Raw genomic sequence first — 17,971 nt, 5'->3', positions numbered from 1 at the left:
ATGCATGGAAGAAGAGAGGTGTATTAGACAGATCGTCAGGAGAACGTCTCCCCTGTGGAGGAAGGGAAGGGGCTCTCCTCTCGCTGGTAATATGTATAGTACTACAAGAACCCCAGTACAAGAGACCTGTTATGAGGAGTAACCCTGCCCTGCCCCACCTACAGGAGATCCCTGAAGCAGAATAATGTCGTTTACCTCGTACACATGCCCTGTCCAAGGATGTCATGGAGTCTATTTTGGTAAACAGCACATCAAGTGAGAGAATATAGTCAGAAACATCAAAATAATTGGAAGAAGAGCCCCTGTTCAGTGACGCCTATGCCTCCTTGAAGTGTTATTCATCCAGGAGCAGAAACCCATCCTGAATAAGATGCAAGAACTCTTCCTGCTGCCTACCTGTGTGAGGAAGACCCAGTTCCCCCCCCCCCCCTCCCCCCCCCCCCCCTCTCTCTCTCTCTCTCTCTCTCTCTCTCTCTCTCTCTCTCTCTCTCTCTCTCTCTCTCTCTCTCTCTCTCTCTCTCTCTCCAGAGGATAACATCAGTGCCCAGGAAGGGAGCAACATTGAATATGCTGGTAAAACCAAGATGATGTCACCATGGTCCTAGCCAATGAAAACGCAGCTCCCAGTGACAGCACACACCTAAGAAGATCAGTGCGGTTCGGGCAATTTCGATGCTCACACCAGCTGGCAGCCAGTTAATGAATACCCAGACACCCTCACTGGGTCCTGCGGGAGAACCTTTGAGCTTTTTCATGACCACTGTATAAGAAAGACTCACCAACAAGATTCAGTCCTAACGGCAACCATCACTGTGATAATGCCCTAACAGATCTGAGCGAAATGTCATGATGAGGAGAGAGAGAGAGAGAGAGAGAGAGAGAGAGAGAGAGAGAGAGAGAGAGAGAGAGAGAGAGAAACAAATTGTAATAAAAGTAATAGAAGTAGTAATAAAGAATATCCAAAATGAGCATCAAAAACGCTCGAGCGCACTGATCTTCTCAAGTGTGTGCTGTCCTCCCCGGGAGCAGTGTTTTCATTGGCTGCGACCGTGGTGATGTCACTCCTGGTATTACCAGTTTCATCTTCAATGTTGGTCCCTTCCTGGGCATTGGTGTTATCCTCTGGAAGGTGGGCATTGGGCCTTCCTCACACAGGTGGGCAGCAGGAACGGTTCTTTTGTCGTATTCAGGACACTCACACAGAATTAGATTGAGTTTCTCAAATGCTGGTTAACAACAGCTACCTGAACATAATTTTTAGCAGGGAGATAAAGAAAGCCTTGAACGAATAGTATGTGGCGGACGAAGAGAATAAGGAGAATCCCCCCTCTAAGGATATATACCTTTTCTACAAGTCCTTCATGCACCATGGATGCATGGAAGAAGAGAGGTGTATTAGACAGATAGTCAAGGAGAACGTCTCCCCTGTGGAGGAAGGGAAGGGGCTCTCCTCTCGCTGGTAATATGTATAGTACTACAAGAACCCCAGTACAAGAGACCTGGTTATGAGGAGTAACCCTGCCCCACCTACAGGAGATCCCCTGAAGCAGAATAATGTCGTTTACCTGTACACATGCCCTGTCCAAGGATGTCATGGAGTCTTTTTTGGTAAACAGCACATCAAGTGAGAGAATATAGTCAGAAACATCAAAATAATTGGAAGAGCCCCTGATCAGTGACGCCTATGCCTCCTTGAAGTGTTATTCATCCAGGAGCAGAAACCCATCCTGACTAAGATGCAAGAACTCTTCCTGCTGCCTACCTGTGTGAGGAAGACCCAGTTTCCCCCCCCCCCCCCCCCTCCCTCTCTTCCTCTCTCTCTTCTCGTCGTCTCTCTCTCTCTCTCTCTCTCTATCGTCTCTCTCTCTCTCTCTCTCTCTCTCCTGAGGATAACATCAGTGCCCAGGAAGGGAGCAACATTTGAAGAAGATGCTGGCTAAAACCAAGATGATGTCACCATGGTCCTAGCCAATGAAAACGCAGCTCCCAGTGACAGCACACACCTAAGAAGATCAGTGCGGTTCGGGCAATTTCGATTGCTCACACCAGCTGGCAGCCAGAAGTTAATGAATACCCAGACCACCCCTCATTGGGTCCTGCGGGACGAAGGAACCTTTGAGCTCTTGCATGACCACTGTATAAGAAAGACGGACTCACCAACAAGATTCAGTCCTACGGCAACCATCACTGTGATAATGCCCTAACACCAGATCTGAGCAAAATGTCAGTGAGAGGGAGGAGAGAGAGATGAGAGACGAGAGACGAGGACGACCGAGTGAGAAGAGAGAGAGAGAGAGCACAAATTGTTAATATAGGTAATAGAAGAAATAGTAATAAAGAAGATCCAAAATGACTCTACTGGATTTGACGATCCGCTTTGGCACATTGCTTCCCAGTTTGAGCAACACCGAAAAATCCTTGATAAGGAAAATAGAGAAGACTATATAAAATTAATGGAGCTGAAGCAGCAATCCTTTTCAACAAGACATGATGATGAGGGTCTACTCCTGAAATATGTTATTAAATAAGAAAACATTAAAACATTACTATGCACAAAAATATGTGAATACAATAACAGTTTTGAAGTAGGAAAATGCTAATTTTCATAAATTTATGATTTGGAAATTTTCTATTTTTAAAGATAGCTGTATCTTGATGCCATCAAGTGCATCAGCATGACTGTCTAGTTCACCTGTTCTCCACCAGGTGTTTCAAATGTTTAGCTCTTGTCAAAGATTTTTTTTCATAAAAATTTATATAATATAATTTATAATGAATCTCACTATGATTTGTGGATGAATCTCACCTGCCATATAGATAGTTGATTCCCACAATGAAAATAAGATGGTGGGTAATGCCCAGCAAGACAAAAGTCCACCCAGCCAAGCAAGCTATGAGCTTCTTACATCAACCCCCTGATCCCAATCCCTTGACAAGGTAGGGAGCCTAGGGATCCTCTGCAGGGAGCATGCTTTTACACCTGCTCTCTCTGCAACAGATTCAACTGAACATCGGGACCTGTAACTCCTGTACTCCTCCTCCTCCTCCTATGAATTGTCATCTCCCACTTTCATTGATGAACTTGGCATGATATTAGGATTAATGGTGGAATTCACTGCTATTTTAAATTGATGGGGTTAGAGCTGGACACCATGCCGCTCCACGCGTAAAACTAGAGTACCCAACATGGTCAAGCAAGGGGAAATTTTTATGTTGGGCCATGTCATCGATGCTGGGTCCAATCTTGACAGACTGACAACCCTTAAAGGCACTATGTATGGGTATGGTGTATATCCAGGTAAGGATCCCATGGCTGTTGTCACTGTAGGTAACAGTACAGGCAGTCCCTGATTATCGGCGGGGGTTCAGTTTTCGGTGGGGTGCTCATAAGTGAAAACCGCCATTAACTGGAACTCAGAGATTTATGGCTCCTATGTCTCCTCAGTTAGATATTATGGTGCCATAACTCTTATTTAACTGGAACTCGACACATCATGATACCATACATCGCTGATTTTATGGCGCTAGACAAACACCATGAAACCAGATTGCCTTTATCTTAGTCTGCCGATAACTGTGGACTTCCTGTATTGCTCCTTGCCCAAGGTGGGCCTCCCAGGTGAGTGTGACCTCATCCTGGGTGAAATTTATATTTTTTGTTTTATGGCGAACACATCAAACCTCCCTTCAACTTCTGGCATGGTTATGAACTGTTCTAAGGAAATTTCAAATTACAAAAGTCAAGAGTGGCATGAAAACAATAATCCCATTTACTAGACTCAAAAAACCCAAGTACCATCATGACCCAACCTTGACTCACTTCAACTCCCTCAGATTTAGAATTAGAGAATTATTTATTAATTAGGCATCTTAAGCTTCCAACGGCAGAAATGTCATCCAGACAAATAAAGGAGTAGACATGGCTTTTAGATGCCACAACAAAATGTCTATCCAAATACTATTTGTTTTTGAAAAATATGGATGTAATATTATATAAACAAAATGTCAGTCCAAAGACTATTTGTTTTTGAAAAATCTACATGTAATATTATATAAAAGTGAAAAAAACACAATACTACTATGACAGCATTCATGGTACCGTTTTACTTCTTGAAAATAGCAACGAACCAATTGAAAAAAGTATGCTATTAGATTCTATCAAAATGAGATACCCAAAGGTCCAGGATTGTGAGATACGTATGTGTTCTACAAAGTGTAAAATAGCCATAAACAATTAGTAGAGATAGCAATAATAAAATTTGAAGGTAAAGGTCTACTTCAAAAAATTAAAATTTTAGGCCAAAACAATGTTAAGACCATGTATCAAAGCACTACAGTGTCAAAGTTGCAGTAAGTATATGGGCTTACAAAGAAGAACTGTCAAAATGAACCGGTGTGCACTTATTGTGGATCTGCCGAACATACCACACAATGGAAATGCAGCGAACCAAAGTGTGTCAACTGTGGACAGGATCATCATGCAAGATCCAAAGAATGCATGGATTACACATACAGTACAGTCCCCAATTATACCAGAATTTGGTTGATCCACGGCCTCGCAGAACTGGAAAATCACAGATTTCAATACACATACCGTATGGGAATAGTAATTCCATTAGGACTTTTGTCTTGCTGCATTACCCACCATCTTATTTTCATTGTGGGAATCAACTACCTATAATGGCAGGTGAGATTCATCCTAAATCATAGGTAAGATTCATCACAAATTATATATAAATTTTTATAAAAAAATCTTTGACAAGAGTTAAACATTTGAAACACCTGGTGGAGAACAGGTGAACTAGACAGTCATCCGGGTCAAACATAAATCTTTTTTTATTTTGAATGCTGATGCACTTGATGGCATCAAGATACAGCTATCTTTAAAAATAGAAAATTTCCAAATCATAAATTTATGAAAATTAGCATTTTCCTACTTCAAAACCTGTTATTGTATTCACATATTTTTGTGCATAGTAATGTTTTAAATCTGTTTCTTATTTAATAACATATTTTAGGAGTAGACCCTCTATCAAACATTTCTTGTTGAAAAGGATTGCTGCTTCAGCTCCATTAATTTTATATAGTCTTCTCTATTTTCCTTATCAAGGATTTTTCGGTGTTGCTCAAACTGGGAAGCAATGTGCCAAAGCGGATCGTCAAATCCAGTAGAGTTATTTTGGATATTCTTTATTACTACTTCTATTACTTTTATTACAATTTGTTCTCTCTCTCTCTCTCTCTCTCTCTCTCTCTCTCTCTCTCTCTCTCTCTCTCTCTCTCTCTCTCTCTCTCATGACATTTCGCTCAGATCTGTTAGGGCATTATCACAGTGATGGTTGCCGTAGGACTGAATCTTGTTGGTGAGTCTTTCTTATATAGTGGTCATGCAAGAGCTCAAAGGTTCTCCCGCAGGACCCAGTGAGGGGTGTCTGGGTATTCATTAACTGGCTGCCAGCTGGTGTGAGCATCGAAATTGCCCGAACCGCACTGATCTTCTTAGGTGTGTGCTGTCACTGGGAGCTGCGTTTTCATTGGCTAGGACCATGGTGACATCATCTTGGTTTTACCAGCATCTTCTTCAATGTTGCTCCCTTCCTGGGCACTGATGTTATCCTCTGGAGAGAGAGAGAGAGAGAGAGAGAGAGAGAGAGAGAGAGAGAGAAGAGAGAGAGAGACTGGTCTTCCTCACACAGGTAGGCAGCAGGAAGAGTTCTTGCATCTTATTCAGGATGGGTTTCTGCTCCTGGATGAATAACACTTCAAGGAGGCATAGGCATCACTGATCAGGGGCTCTTCCAATTATTTTTATGTTTCTGACGATATTCTCTCACTTGATGTGCTGTTTACCAAAATAGACTCCATGACATCCTTGGACAGGGCATGTGTACAGGTAAACGACATTATTCTGCTTCAGGGGATCTCCTGTAGGTGGGGCAGGGTTATTCCTCATAACCAGGTCTCTTGTACTGGGTTTCTTGTAGTACTATACATTTTCAAACATCTAACTCACCTGGTAGTTATATATATAGCTTACGTCATTGACGTCACGGCAGAAATTCAAAACTCGCGGCAATCGCCGATTGGGTAGTCAGGTGCACCACCTGTGCACCCTCTACCCAGGTACGTAGAACCGTTCCAACTATTCCTCAGATCTTCCCTGCCGTCGCATCGGTGACATTGTTGGAATTTCGCTCACTTGGCCCCTGTTTCTTCAGTTATTTGGGGAAGTACACTTTGGCTTTGGCTTTCGCTTGTTGGGTACATGTGGATCATCTTAATAATGATGATGGATCATAATGAATGATGATGATGATAATGTTTGATTTAGAATATTATTGCTTTGACTCTTGCTTATCCTTGATCTCTCTTTTGCATTTTCCAAACAATGTCTGACTCTGCTTCGAGAGTAAGAATGTGGGTGAGAGGATATAATTCTCGGCTTGCTAAAACCTCAATAGATCCTTATTCTATCTATATCAGTTAAGATTAGTCGTAAGAGGCAAGAGTGGTGAGTTGGATGATATGTGGAAAAATGTTTTCTTTTACCTGAATGTGACTGGATATTATTGCTATGTGCGAAAGCTTGAAAATAATAATAAGATCACGAGAGCGAAGAGTAGTATGTCTCGCTCTCCTATAAATATTCAAGTGATCATATTGATCCTGCTTCCGTAGTAATAGTTCCTATTCCCCCTACTGACACAGGTGTTTGTCCAACTTTAGAGGACATGATAACAATCATTCAAGCCCTTAGTAAAGGGAGAAATCATGGTCGAATGTGAGAGATCTTAAAATCACAAGTTACAGTGTTAAAATCAATGCAAGTGTAAGTGCAGTGGAGGGTGCGACCTCTTGGACCTGTCATGCTCCTAGTCCTAGACCTCTTCCAAACTCACCAACCCCTGTGAGAAGGAAAGTTGACCGACGAAGGGAGGCGAGAGGCTTTAGCTCCCGAGCAGCCGTCCCCTCGAGCGTACCTGTTGACGATCCCCACTACGCTCACCCTCGCCATTGGAAAGGCGAGGTTAAAGTGTTTTATCCGTCTTCTGACGACGCAGTAATCAGACGAGGCTGGACGCTAGGCTTCATAGGCTGGACGCCAAGACGCCAAGCGTTGAGAATTGTAGGCTGTAACTCCGGATCTCTTTGTTTTCGGATACTTGCTCTCCTGCCAATATAAGACGCAAGATGTCGCACAGGCGGCCGTCACCTTTGGCAGGAGGTAAGGAAGTATCTGACGAAGGGAGACTTTCGGTGCTTGTTGTAACTCCTGACCGCTCCCCTTTCGACTTCGATGCTTGCTCTCCTACCAAACTAAGACGCAAGATGTCGCACAGGCGGCCGTCGTCTTTGATAGGAGGAAAGGAAGTATCGGACGATTGGATGCCTTCAGTTCATTCTCCAGCTCCTCCTGTGGTTTGGCATTCGTCTTCAGGACATTCGCCTCTAGCCGAACAGGATGAAAGCCGAACAGGATGAAGAGAGTGATATTAATGTTGTGGCTTCCCCAGTCTGTCCCCAGCAGCAGGAAGCATTACCCAAATCGGTCTTCAGCCCCCTGGGTGGATCGCTGGACCGCAAATTTCCATACTGCAAGATTTGCAGCAGAAGCTCTCCTCGTTAATGCAGTCTTATCAGCCTGCTACAAGCAAGACAGCATACGTCAAAAGCTGGGACGAAATGCTGGACGCCAGGACTTAAAACATCAAGGTTCTCAACACCTAGACGACAGACGTCAACATGCTGGACACCAGGACGCTGAGCGTCAAGAGCCTGAACGCCAGGACGTCATGTCTCTAAAAGCTGGACGCCAGGACGTAGTGCGTCAAGGTTTTTTCAGCACCTAGACGACAGACGTCAATATTCTGAGCAACAGGACGCCGGGCGTCAATAACCTGGATGCCAGGACGTCGGGCGTCGAGATTCTGGACGCCAGGCATCAAGATTCTGGACTCCAGGACGCCAGGCGTCAAGATTCTGGAAGCCAGCTGGACGCCAGGACGACAGGCGTCAAGGGGCTGGACGCCAGGACGCCAGGCGTCAAGATTCTGGACTCAGGATGCCAGGCGTCAAGATTCTGGAAGCCAGCTGGACGCCAGGCGTCAAGAGGCTGGACGCCAAGACGCCAAACGTCAAGTATTTGAACAGCAGGACGCCAAATGTCATGAAGTTCTACACCAGGAAGCCGAGAGTCAGGATTCTCGACGCCAGGACACTGGCAGGCGTCAAGAAGATTCTTCGGAAGCACCGACGAAGCATGACATCACTACGTCGGTTATGGGTCGATCAGAAGAAGGGAAGGATGACCCCCCTCCCTCTCCTTCTCGTCCGATGAAAGACTTTTCTGACAAAGAGAATCAGAGAGATCTACAGCCTTTGTCAGGCTTGAAAAGACTTATAAAAGTTTTCACGGAACTTTTTCCGGAAAACTTTGTTCCAGCTGCCCCTCATTCCCCACCTTCAGAGTTCACTCGAGAGAAGGCAACTGAGAAGTCAGACTTTACAAAAATGGTGTTATTACGCTCTCTGAAGAGAGCGTTGAAAATTAGGAAAGAAGGGGTATATACGAAGAGAGACCAAGGAAAGACAGCTTTCTCATTTCCTCCGGCCAGATTAGCATCCAGATCTAGCATCTGGTATGATACTGGAGAGGCTCTCGGTCTGGGAGTTCCCGCGTCTTCCCAAGGGGACTTCTCGAGTCTTGTGGACTCTTCTAGTCGGACGGCCATGGGAAAGACGAAGGTTTTTTGGTTACCTCTGAAATGGACCACCTCCTCAAAGGGTTTTTTAGAGCTTTCGAGGTATTTAATTTTTCTTAGACTGGATTCTGTGATCTTTGGGGAAGAAAATAGAAACCTTCAAGTCTGCTGATACAGAAGAGCTTGTTCACCTGATGTCTTGCATTGACAAAGCTCTTCTAGACGGGTCGAACGAACTAGCGGCTTCTTTCTCTGCAGGACTTAATATCGACAATCTCCGATAATTGCTTTTACGATAATCGGGTACCTCGCTGAATGCTCGAATTCCTGGAATTTCTAGCGTTTGCAAGAAGAATTGCTACTGAAGTAAAGAATATCTCTCAGTAGACGACCAACCCTGGAATACAAAAGCGAACATCCAGTTTGGCTTGAATTTTCGTCTTGGGGTTTTCTGTTTTTCACTTTTGAAGCTTTCCTTAAGGGAAGACTTCTCCTTCACTCTCTTGGCTAGAGAAGGAAGGGTTTAGATTTCCAATCCTTATTCTCATTCCTCGAAGGGAAAAGAATTTAGGATGGAAGTCGTTGTACAGAAATCTACAAATATACGTCGTATATTAGCCTCGAGACATGATTCTGTTAAGCAGTTAAATTGTCTGGGGGGTAGTCGCATACCGTAGTTAATTCTACGGTTTGTGACCGCGAGACTAATATCCTAATAAAACTGCAACTCGGGAGTGTCTGCATCCCAGGAGTTACCAGTTTTGATTTTTAAGATACTAATGGTATGGTCATGACACCACCACCTCAGTTTTTTGTATTTACCGAAATTCATTTCGTTTAAATATAATTGCTCAAGCATAAGAGATCCCTTTTTTAATGCCCGATTATTCTAGCCGAACGCATTCCGGATTCCTGGCAACTTAGGATAGCTAGAGAGCAAGAACTAACTGAGTAGGGTACTGCAGAAGACACCCCAGTACTAGCTGGCTCTCCGTGATGCACGTTCGGGTTATGTCTCTCTCCCCTACAATCATGGACTACCGAATTTTTTCTCTGTCCAACAATATCGGGCTTAGGTCTCTGATTAACAAGGATTCTCGCATATATGAATGACATCTTCTGCATCCCCTTGGATATTGCGAGAACTTTCAACAGAGATATTATATTCTAGACTTTTTCATCTTTATGTTTACCGCACGGTAACAGAAGTCTTTACTAGTCTCCCACTGCATCGCATTGCGAGAATGCAGAATGTTTTCTTCAGACATCTGAGTTTGTCTTTATAATATCCTGCATTCGGAGGGGTGCAATTGTTCATTGTTCACCCCGAATTGACAGATATATACGGAAGACATAGCCTGCTCCCCGACCTGCCAGATCTACTTCCATATGATCAGCCCACGAGAAGTAGTACTTCCCTGTGTTTTTCATTATTGGAAATCGCCATGCTTTCATTACAACAACAACTTACAACAATGAAATAGCTATTAGCGTTTTCAGTCCTTTGTAAGCACAGGTTCAGAATCTTGAGAATCCTTCTCTCGATTCGGCTGTGAAGACGTAGGTTGCATACACTTTCCACCTTAGTCTTCAATGAAACATAGTGTTGTTTTCTTCTTAGCTGAGATTCAACTACTATGAGAATATCTTGCCATTAAGGACCTCGGTCTCTAGAAGGCAATTGACTTTCGCCTATTGGGCACATGCCTTAAGAGAATCATCACTTTGTTAAGAGATTCACCACCTCGCCGTCCAGCATCAGTGTAAAAAAATAGACAATTTGTATGGTCTCTCGGCATAACCCTTTAAAAGGCAAAGATCACGTGACTTTCTCGGATGCTTAGACAACTTGCCTCACAACACAGTCAATTGGCAGCTGTCAGAGCGCCCGAGTCAGTTAACGGTCTACGCTGTGGACTTAGTAGGTTGTTCCAGAACAATCATTACTTAATCCTAATAGATTGTCCCAGTATCCATACCATGGACACCCCCATGGAGTGTCGCTGTCTTATGTCTTATCCATTGGCAAGAAGAAGAATCTTCGCTGCAATAGGATGGGAGAATAAGAGACTCTTCGCTGCAGACTTTAAGAGAAGTCGTAACGTTACAACCTCAACCATTAAGCGATACATAACCAGGTTCACAGATGTCTTCAATGACAGGAACTTAAACATGTCTGAATATAAAGATCTCCAAGACCTTCTCAGATCCTTCAACATTACTATGGCGAGACTACAGTCCCCTCCAGCATGGAATCTGGACGTAGTCCTGAAGTTTCTCATGAGTGATAGGTTCGAACCTTTATAGGAAACATATTTAAGGACCTCACCATGAAAAACTCTCTTCTTAGTTTTAAGGTCTAGCAACAGCGAAAAGTCAGTGAAACGCCTTCAGCAAAGCTGTAGGTTTCAGACAGGGCAATGCTATCTGCTCTCTACAGCTGGGTTTTCTAATGAAGAACGAATGCCCTTCTCAGCTCTGGACCAAATAGTTCTAGATTCCAAACCTGTCGGATCTCTCAGGTAAGGAAGTAGAGAGAGTTCTTTGTCCGGTAAGGGCCCTGAGGCATTACCTGGAAAGAACGAAGCATTTATGTGCCCATTCAGAGGGACTTTAGTGTTCTTTCAGAAAGCCCTCTCTGCAAATGTCAAAGAATGTGCTATCTTTTTTTATAAGGCATTTAATCAAGGAAGCACATTCAGCATGTAATGAAGTGGATCTCAGGCTACTGAAAAGTGAAGACTCATGAGGTTAGGGCCGTAGCAACCTCTGTAGCTTTTAATCAGAATAGATCCCTTCAAAATATCCTGGACGCAACCTTTTGGAGAAGCAAATCAGTGGTTGCGACGCACTATCTTGGGCAAGTGCAAACTCTGTATGAAGACTGCTACCGTAGCGTTGGGACAGTTCGTAGCAGCTCATCCAGTAATGGGACAAGGGTCTACCCCTGAAATCCCATAACCCAATACCCTTGTTCTTACCTTGGGACTATTGGTATTTTGTGGTTGTTTGTGGAGACTGGACGCAGTCTCCCACAATCACTGATCCTTAGTCAGGTGGTCAACTTGTTCCTTGGTAGCGCCCGGAACAAGGGTATTGTAGGGAGTCTAGTCACATAGAGGTTTAACCGGTTGACAGTCTCCAAGAGGTCTTCAGCCCCCTGAGTGGATCGCTGGAAAGCAGACATAATGAATCAGGATATCATTAAAGTCAGCTTCCTTAACAGGTACGAACCCGTAAGTTTGTTTTGATTAACTCTTATGTCAGTTCCAACGATGATAGCTGTCTCTGACCCCCCACCAAAGGTGTCAATCAGCTATATATATAACTACCAGGTGAGTTAGATGTTTGAAAATGTTATTTGCATGATAAAATAAATTTTTGAACATACTCACCTGGTAGTTATGTATAATTAAATTCCCACCCTCCTCCCCTCTAGAGACTATGGGCATGGAAGATCTGAGGAATAGTTGGAACGGTACCTGACTACGCAATCAGCGATTGCCGCGAGTTTTGAATTTTTGCCGTGACGTCAGGGACGTAAGCTATATATATAACTACCAGGTGAGTATGTTCAAAAATTTATTTTATCATGAAAATAACATATTACCAGCGAGAGCCCCTTCCCTTCCTCCACAGGGGAGACGTTCTCCTTGACGATCTGTCTAATACACCCCACCGAAAACTGAACCCCCGCCGATAATCAGGGACTGCCTGTACTGTTACCTACAGTGACAACAGCCATGGGATCCTTACCTGGATATACACCATACCCATACATAGTGCCTTTAAGGGTTGTCAGTCTGTCAAGATTGGACCCAGCATCGATGACATGGCCCAACATAAAAATTTCCCCCTTGCTTGACCATGTTGGGTACTCTAGTTTTACGCGTGGAGCGGCATGGTGTCCAGCTCTAACCCCATCAACTTAAAATAGCAGTGAATTCCATAATCCAATATCATGCCAAGTTCATCAATGAAAGTGGGAGATGACAATTCATAGGAGGAGTAGGAGGAGTACAGGAGTTACAGGTCCCGATGTTCAGTTGAATCTGTTGCAGAGAGAGCAGGTGTAAAAGCATGCTCCCTGCAGAGGATCCCTAGGCTCCCCACCTTGTCAAGGGATTGGGATCAGGGGGTTGATGTAAGAAGCTCATAGCTTGCTTGGCTGGGTGGACTTTTGTCTTGCTGCATTACCCACCATCTTATTTTCATTGTGGGAATCAACTATCTATAATGGCAGGTGAGATTCATCCTAAATCATAGGTGAGATTCATTATAAATTATATTATATAAATTTTTATAAAAAAATCTTTGACAAGAGCTAAACATTTGAAACACCTGGTGGAGAACAGGTGAACTAGACAGTCATGCTGATGCACTTGATGGCATCAAGATACAGCTATCTTTAAAAATAGAAAATTTCCAAATCATAAATTTATGAAAATTAGCATTTTCCTACTTCAAAACTGTTATTGTATTCACATATTTTTGTGCATAGTAATGTTTTAAATGTTTCTTATTTAATAACATATTTCAGGAGTAGACCCTCTATCAAACATGTCTTGTTGAAAAGGATTGCTGCTTCAGCTCCATTAATTTTATATAGTCTTCTCTATTTTCCTTATCAAGGATTTTTTCGGTGTTGCTCAAAAAACTGGGAAGCAATGTGCCAAAGGCGGATCGTCAAATCCAGTAGAGTCATTTTGGATCTTCTTTATTACTACTTCTATTACCTATATTACAATTTGTGCTCTCTCTCTCTCTCTCTCTCTCTCTCTCTCTCTCTCTCTCTCTCTCTCTCTCTCTCTCTCTCATGACATTTTGCTCAGATCTGTTAGGGCATTATCACAGTGATGGTTGCCGTAGGACTGAATCTTGTTGGTGAGTCTTTCTTATACAGTGGTCATGCAAGAGCTCAAAGGTTCTCCCGCAGGACCCAATGAGGGGTGTCTGGGTATTCATTAACTGGCTGCCAGCTGGTGTGAGCATCGAAATTGCCCGAACCGCACTGATCTTCTTAGGTGTGTGCTGTCACTGGGAGCTGCGTTTTCATTGGCTAGGACCATGGTGACATCATCTTGGTTTTACCAGCATCTTCTTCAATGTTGCTCCCTTCCTGGGCACTGATGTTATCCTCTGGAGAGAGAGAGAGAGAGAGAGAGAGAGAGAGAGAGAGAGAGAGAGAGAGAGAGAGAGAGAGAGAGAGAGAGGGGGGGGGGGGGGGGGGGAGGGGGGGGGGGGGGGAAACTGGGTCTTCCTCACACAGGTAGGCAGCAGGAAGAGTTCTTGCATCTTAGTCAGGATGGGTTTCTGCTCCTGGATGAATAACACTTCAAGGAGGCATAGGCGTCACTGATCAGGGGCTCTTCCAATTATTTTGATGTTTCTGACTATATTCTCTCACTTGATGTGCTGTTTACCAAAAAAGACTCCATGACATCCTTGGACAGGGCATGTGTACAGGTAAACGACATTATTCTGCTTCAGGGGATCTCCTGTAGGTGGAGCAGGGTTACTCCTCATAACCAGGTCTCTTGTACTGGGGTTCTTGTAGTACTATACATATTACCAGCGAGAGGAGAGCCCCTTCCCTTCCTCCACAGGGGAGACGTTCTCCTTGACGATCTGTCTAATACACCTCTCTTCTTCCATGCATCCATGGTGCATGAAGGACTTGTAGAAAAGGTATATATCCTTAGAGGGGGGATTCTCCTTATTCTCTTCGTCCGCCACATACTATTCGTTCAAGGCTTTCTTTATCTCCCTGCTAAAAATTATGTTCAGGTAGCTGTTGTTAACCAGCATTTGAGAAACTCAATCTAATTCTGTGTGAGTGTCCTGAATACGACAAAAGAACCGTTCCTGCTGCCCACCTGTGTGAGGAAGGCCCAATGCCCACCTTCCAGAGGATAACACCAATGCCCAGGAAGGGACCAACATTGAAGATGAAACGGTAATACCAGGAGTGACATCAACACGGTCGCAGCCAATGAAAACACTGCTCCCGGAGACAGCACACACTTGAGAAGATCAGTGCGACTCGAGCGTTTTTGATCCTCACACCGCCTGGCCGCCAGCCATTGAATACCTGAACACCCATCACTGGGTCCTGTGGGAGCACCTGTGAGCACTCACATGACCACAATACAGACAGTCCCCAGTTATTGATGGGGGTTCTGTTCTCATGGGTGTGGCCATTAAGCGAAAACTGCCATTAACCGAAAATCGGCGATTTATGGTGCCGATAACCAGTTATTGGCGCCAACAACTGGAACTCAGCCCGTTACGGCACCACAAATTGCTGATTTTATGGTGCTAGATAAGCCCATAAAACCGGATTGCCAATAACCGAGTCCGCCAATAACCAGGGACTGCCTGGATAAGGAGGACTCATCAACAAGATTCAGTCCTACAGCAACCATCGCTGTGATCATGCCCTGGCAGATCTGGGCAAAACATTGAGAAAGAGAGAGAGAGAGAGAGAGAGAAATTGTAAGATAAGTAATGAAGTAGTAATAAAGAATATTCAAAATAACTCTACCGGATTTGACAATCCCCCTATTTAATAAACACTAATATATTGAGATCATAAATGATGCGCAAAAAAAAAAAAAAAAAAAAACAAAAAAAAAAAAAAAAAAAAAAAAAAAGGGCCACAGGCTATCCATAATTTACCCATCTTTTTAACTTAACACTGGTATCAAAATATTCAATTTATATCATATACTACATTATGGAGGCAGTCCCCAGTTATCAGGGGGGGTTCCATTCCCAGGGGTGTGCTGATAAGCAAAATCTCCATTACCCAAAACTCAGCGATTTATGCCACCATAAGCACCCTTATGGTGCGCCATAAACACCTTATGGTGCACCATAAACACCTTATGGTGCCTCTGCTAGGTATGTTATAGCATCATACTATTATTGGTGCCTTATGGTGCCAATGACCGAAACTCGGCCCGTTATGGCACCATAAATTGCCAATTTTATGGCGATATACAAGCGCCATAAAACCGGATTGCCAATAACCGAGTGCCCTGATAACCAGGGACTGCCTCTGTTAGTAACACAATTTACAGTTTCATAAGCATACTTAAAAAACAAGGCGCTGAAAGTCATCTTTGTCATTTATTCACTCATCAGCCATCAAAATGATTTGCTAATCCAAATTGAAATCGGATTAAATAAAAGTAGCATAATGACTGTATGCCACATATCAGTGTATTTAAAATAATGTATGATGAAGCCAGTTCAGTAGGGCTCTATGAGCTGCAACAACTATATAGTCATTCAACTTTCCAGAGACAACAAAAATTCTTTTTACAAAAGATACAAACTTACAGACTGAAAGTCCCTGGCAGTGAAGACATCTCTTACTGTGTTTATAACAATGTCATCCTTGGTGCGACCTAACCCATCCACGTGAACACGCTGGACCCTAGCCTGAAAAGAAATAAGACACGTCATTATAAAGCAAACGGTATTCATCAGTAACCAAAATTAGGTTTTTTAAGAATTCAAACTGCAAGATAGTCCCTGGTTATTGGCAGACCTCAGTATTGGCAATCTGGGCTTAGGGCGTCTGTCTAGCACCATAAAATCAGCAATTCATGGCGCCGTAACGGGTCGAGTTCCAGTTATCGACATCATAAGATGCTAATCATGACTTCTCGCGCCATATCATACCTATCAGAGGTGCCATAATGGCGCTTATGGCACCATCAATCACCAAGTTTCGGTTAATGGCAGTTTCAATCACCAAGTTTCAGTTAACCTCTTCATTACCGAAAGTTTGTTTGGAGGTAGGTGGGTACCACCATTCAAGTCTACTACACCGCACCGGGTGCATAAAGGTGGTACGCATAGTACCACCAAAATTCCTCTTTTCAGATAGGGACTTCCAATCATTCTGTAATTTCGGTTTGAAGAGTTTGGAGCAAAATAAACAGTATGAAACGATGCCAGACGTATGATGAACCCAAAAAGATATTATTACTGCTTATAGTAGTGTGTAGGTGACAGATGAACTGCGTCTCAACAAAAAATCACAAAAACCAGACAAGCGTAAAACATGTAATAACTTCTACCCCAAGTATAAATCCAGTTGTATCATCATTTACGTATTTATTTATTTATTCACTTATTACATTTTACAAATAAAAGATATGAACACCAGATAAATGAAGGTAAAAATAAAGCCTTATAGTAACTTTATATATAAAAAACCAAACCAGAGAAAAAGCAAAAAAGCTATTTTTTCTGAGGACAAGAAACTTGAAAAATTAGTTTAGATACCCCTGATGCCCCTAAAGTTGTTTTCTGTGATGAAACTAATCTTAGAAAACGTAGAAAATGACATCGACCAATTTTTGAAAGATATACTATAAAATTTGCGATTTCCATATTTATTGGCGGGGCTTTCGCTTTAGTTTTTGCTCTTTTTTTGTTATTACGTGCTTATTTACTGTTCTATTTTGATAATACTTTATGTGCATGTTCCAGGTGCGATATACCAACATTCTGTAAGACCGAATTTCTATTCAAGACTAGTTTTCTCACCGACCACCAGTGTCCCTTGTACAAGGGACACTGAGTTTCACATTTTTTTTCATAAAATAATTTATTTTCCCTGTAGGATGATAAAACTAACAGAGAATATGCGTTATTATAGTGGTAATAATACCTGATAATTTCATTAGCCTGTCTTGATTAGTGTATTTTTGGCAAATATTTTTACGATCGGCACCCCTCCAAACTGGAGTCACTACCGAGAGATTCAGTTCGGCAGCGAACGCAATGTTTACATTCTGCTCACCCACCTGGTAAAGAAGGGGTTAATGGCAGTTTTCACTGATCAGCACCTCTCCGAGAACAGAACCCTGCCGATGACCGGGGACTGCCTTTACAGTATACTTTATTTATCATCATTGGTGAGATTAAATATTTTGTCAGCCGATTCTATCACAAAAATTTGCTCGTGTTTAAAAGTTGATCTTGGATTCTAGCCAATAAAACAGGTTTTGACGTATGAAAACTTATTTTTCGTAGTCAGTGTTGAGTCCTCAAGGGAGTACCCTTTCAATAGTCTATCCAGAGCTCAATGGCAACCAGACTAATGTCAAAGAATTCTCTTAACTGGTCTTATGGCCGGGTATGTGTTTTAATGATAAACATTATAACACATGATAGAGTAAAAATGGACTCGGGATAACAGGACACTTTCTATTATCCTCAGCGAATACTAGTACAGTGGTACCTCGAGATAC

General features: G+C 43.0%; 1 protein-coding gene across 4 annotated transcripts in view; it reads right to left on the bottom strand.

The window, feature by feature from the left end:
- Positions 1-17,971, bottom strand: part of LOC135215389 (sorting and assembly machinery component 50 homolog) — a 562,240-nt gene that overhangs the window by 288,335 nt on the left and 255,934 nt on the right. For all 4 annotated transcript variants that reach the window (XM_064249976.1, XM_064249977.1, XM_064249978.1 and 1 more), the window contains one exon: positions 16,047-16,148. In XM_064249976.1, the coding sequence (XP_064106046.1) occupies positions 16,047-16,148 (102 nt within the window). The remainder of the gene's footprint in view (positions 1-16,046; positions 16,149-17,971) is intronic.

Source organism: Macrobrachium nipponense, chromosome 5, assembly GCF_015104395.2.
Source record: "Macrobrachium nipponense isolate FS-2020 chromosome 5, ASM1510439v2, whole genome shotgun sequence".
Lineage (NCBI taxonomy): Eukaryota > Metazoa > Arthropoda > Malacostraca > Decapoda > Palaemonidae > Macrobrachium > Macrobrachium nipponense.
The sequence above is the reverse complement of the archived record's forward strand: the minus strand, read 5'-3'. Positions and strand labels throughout refer to the sequence as shown.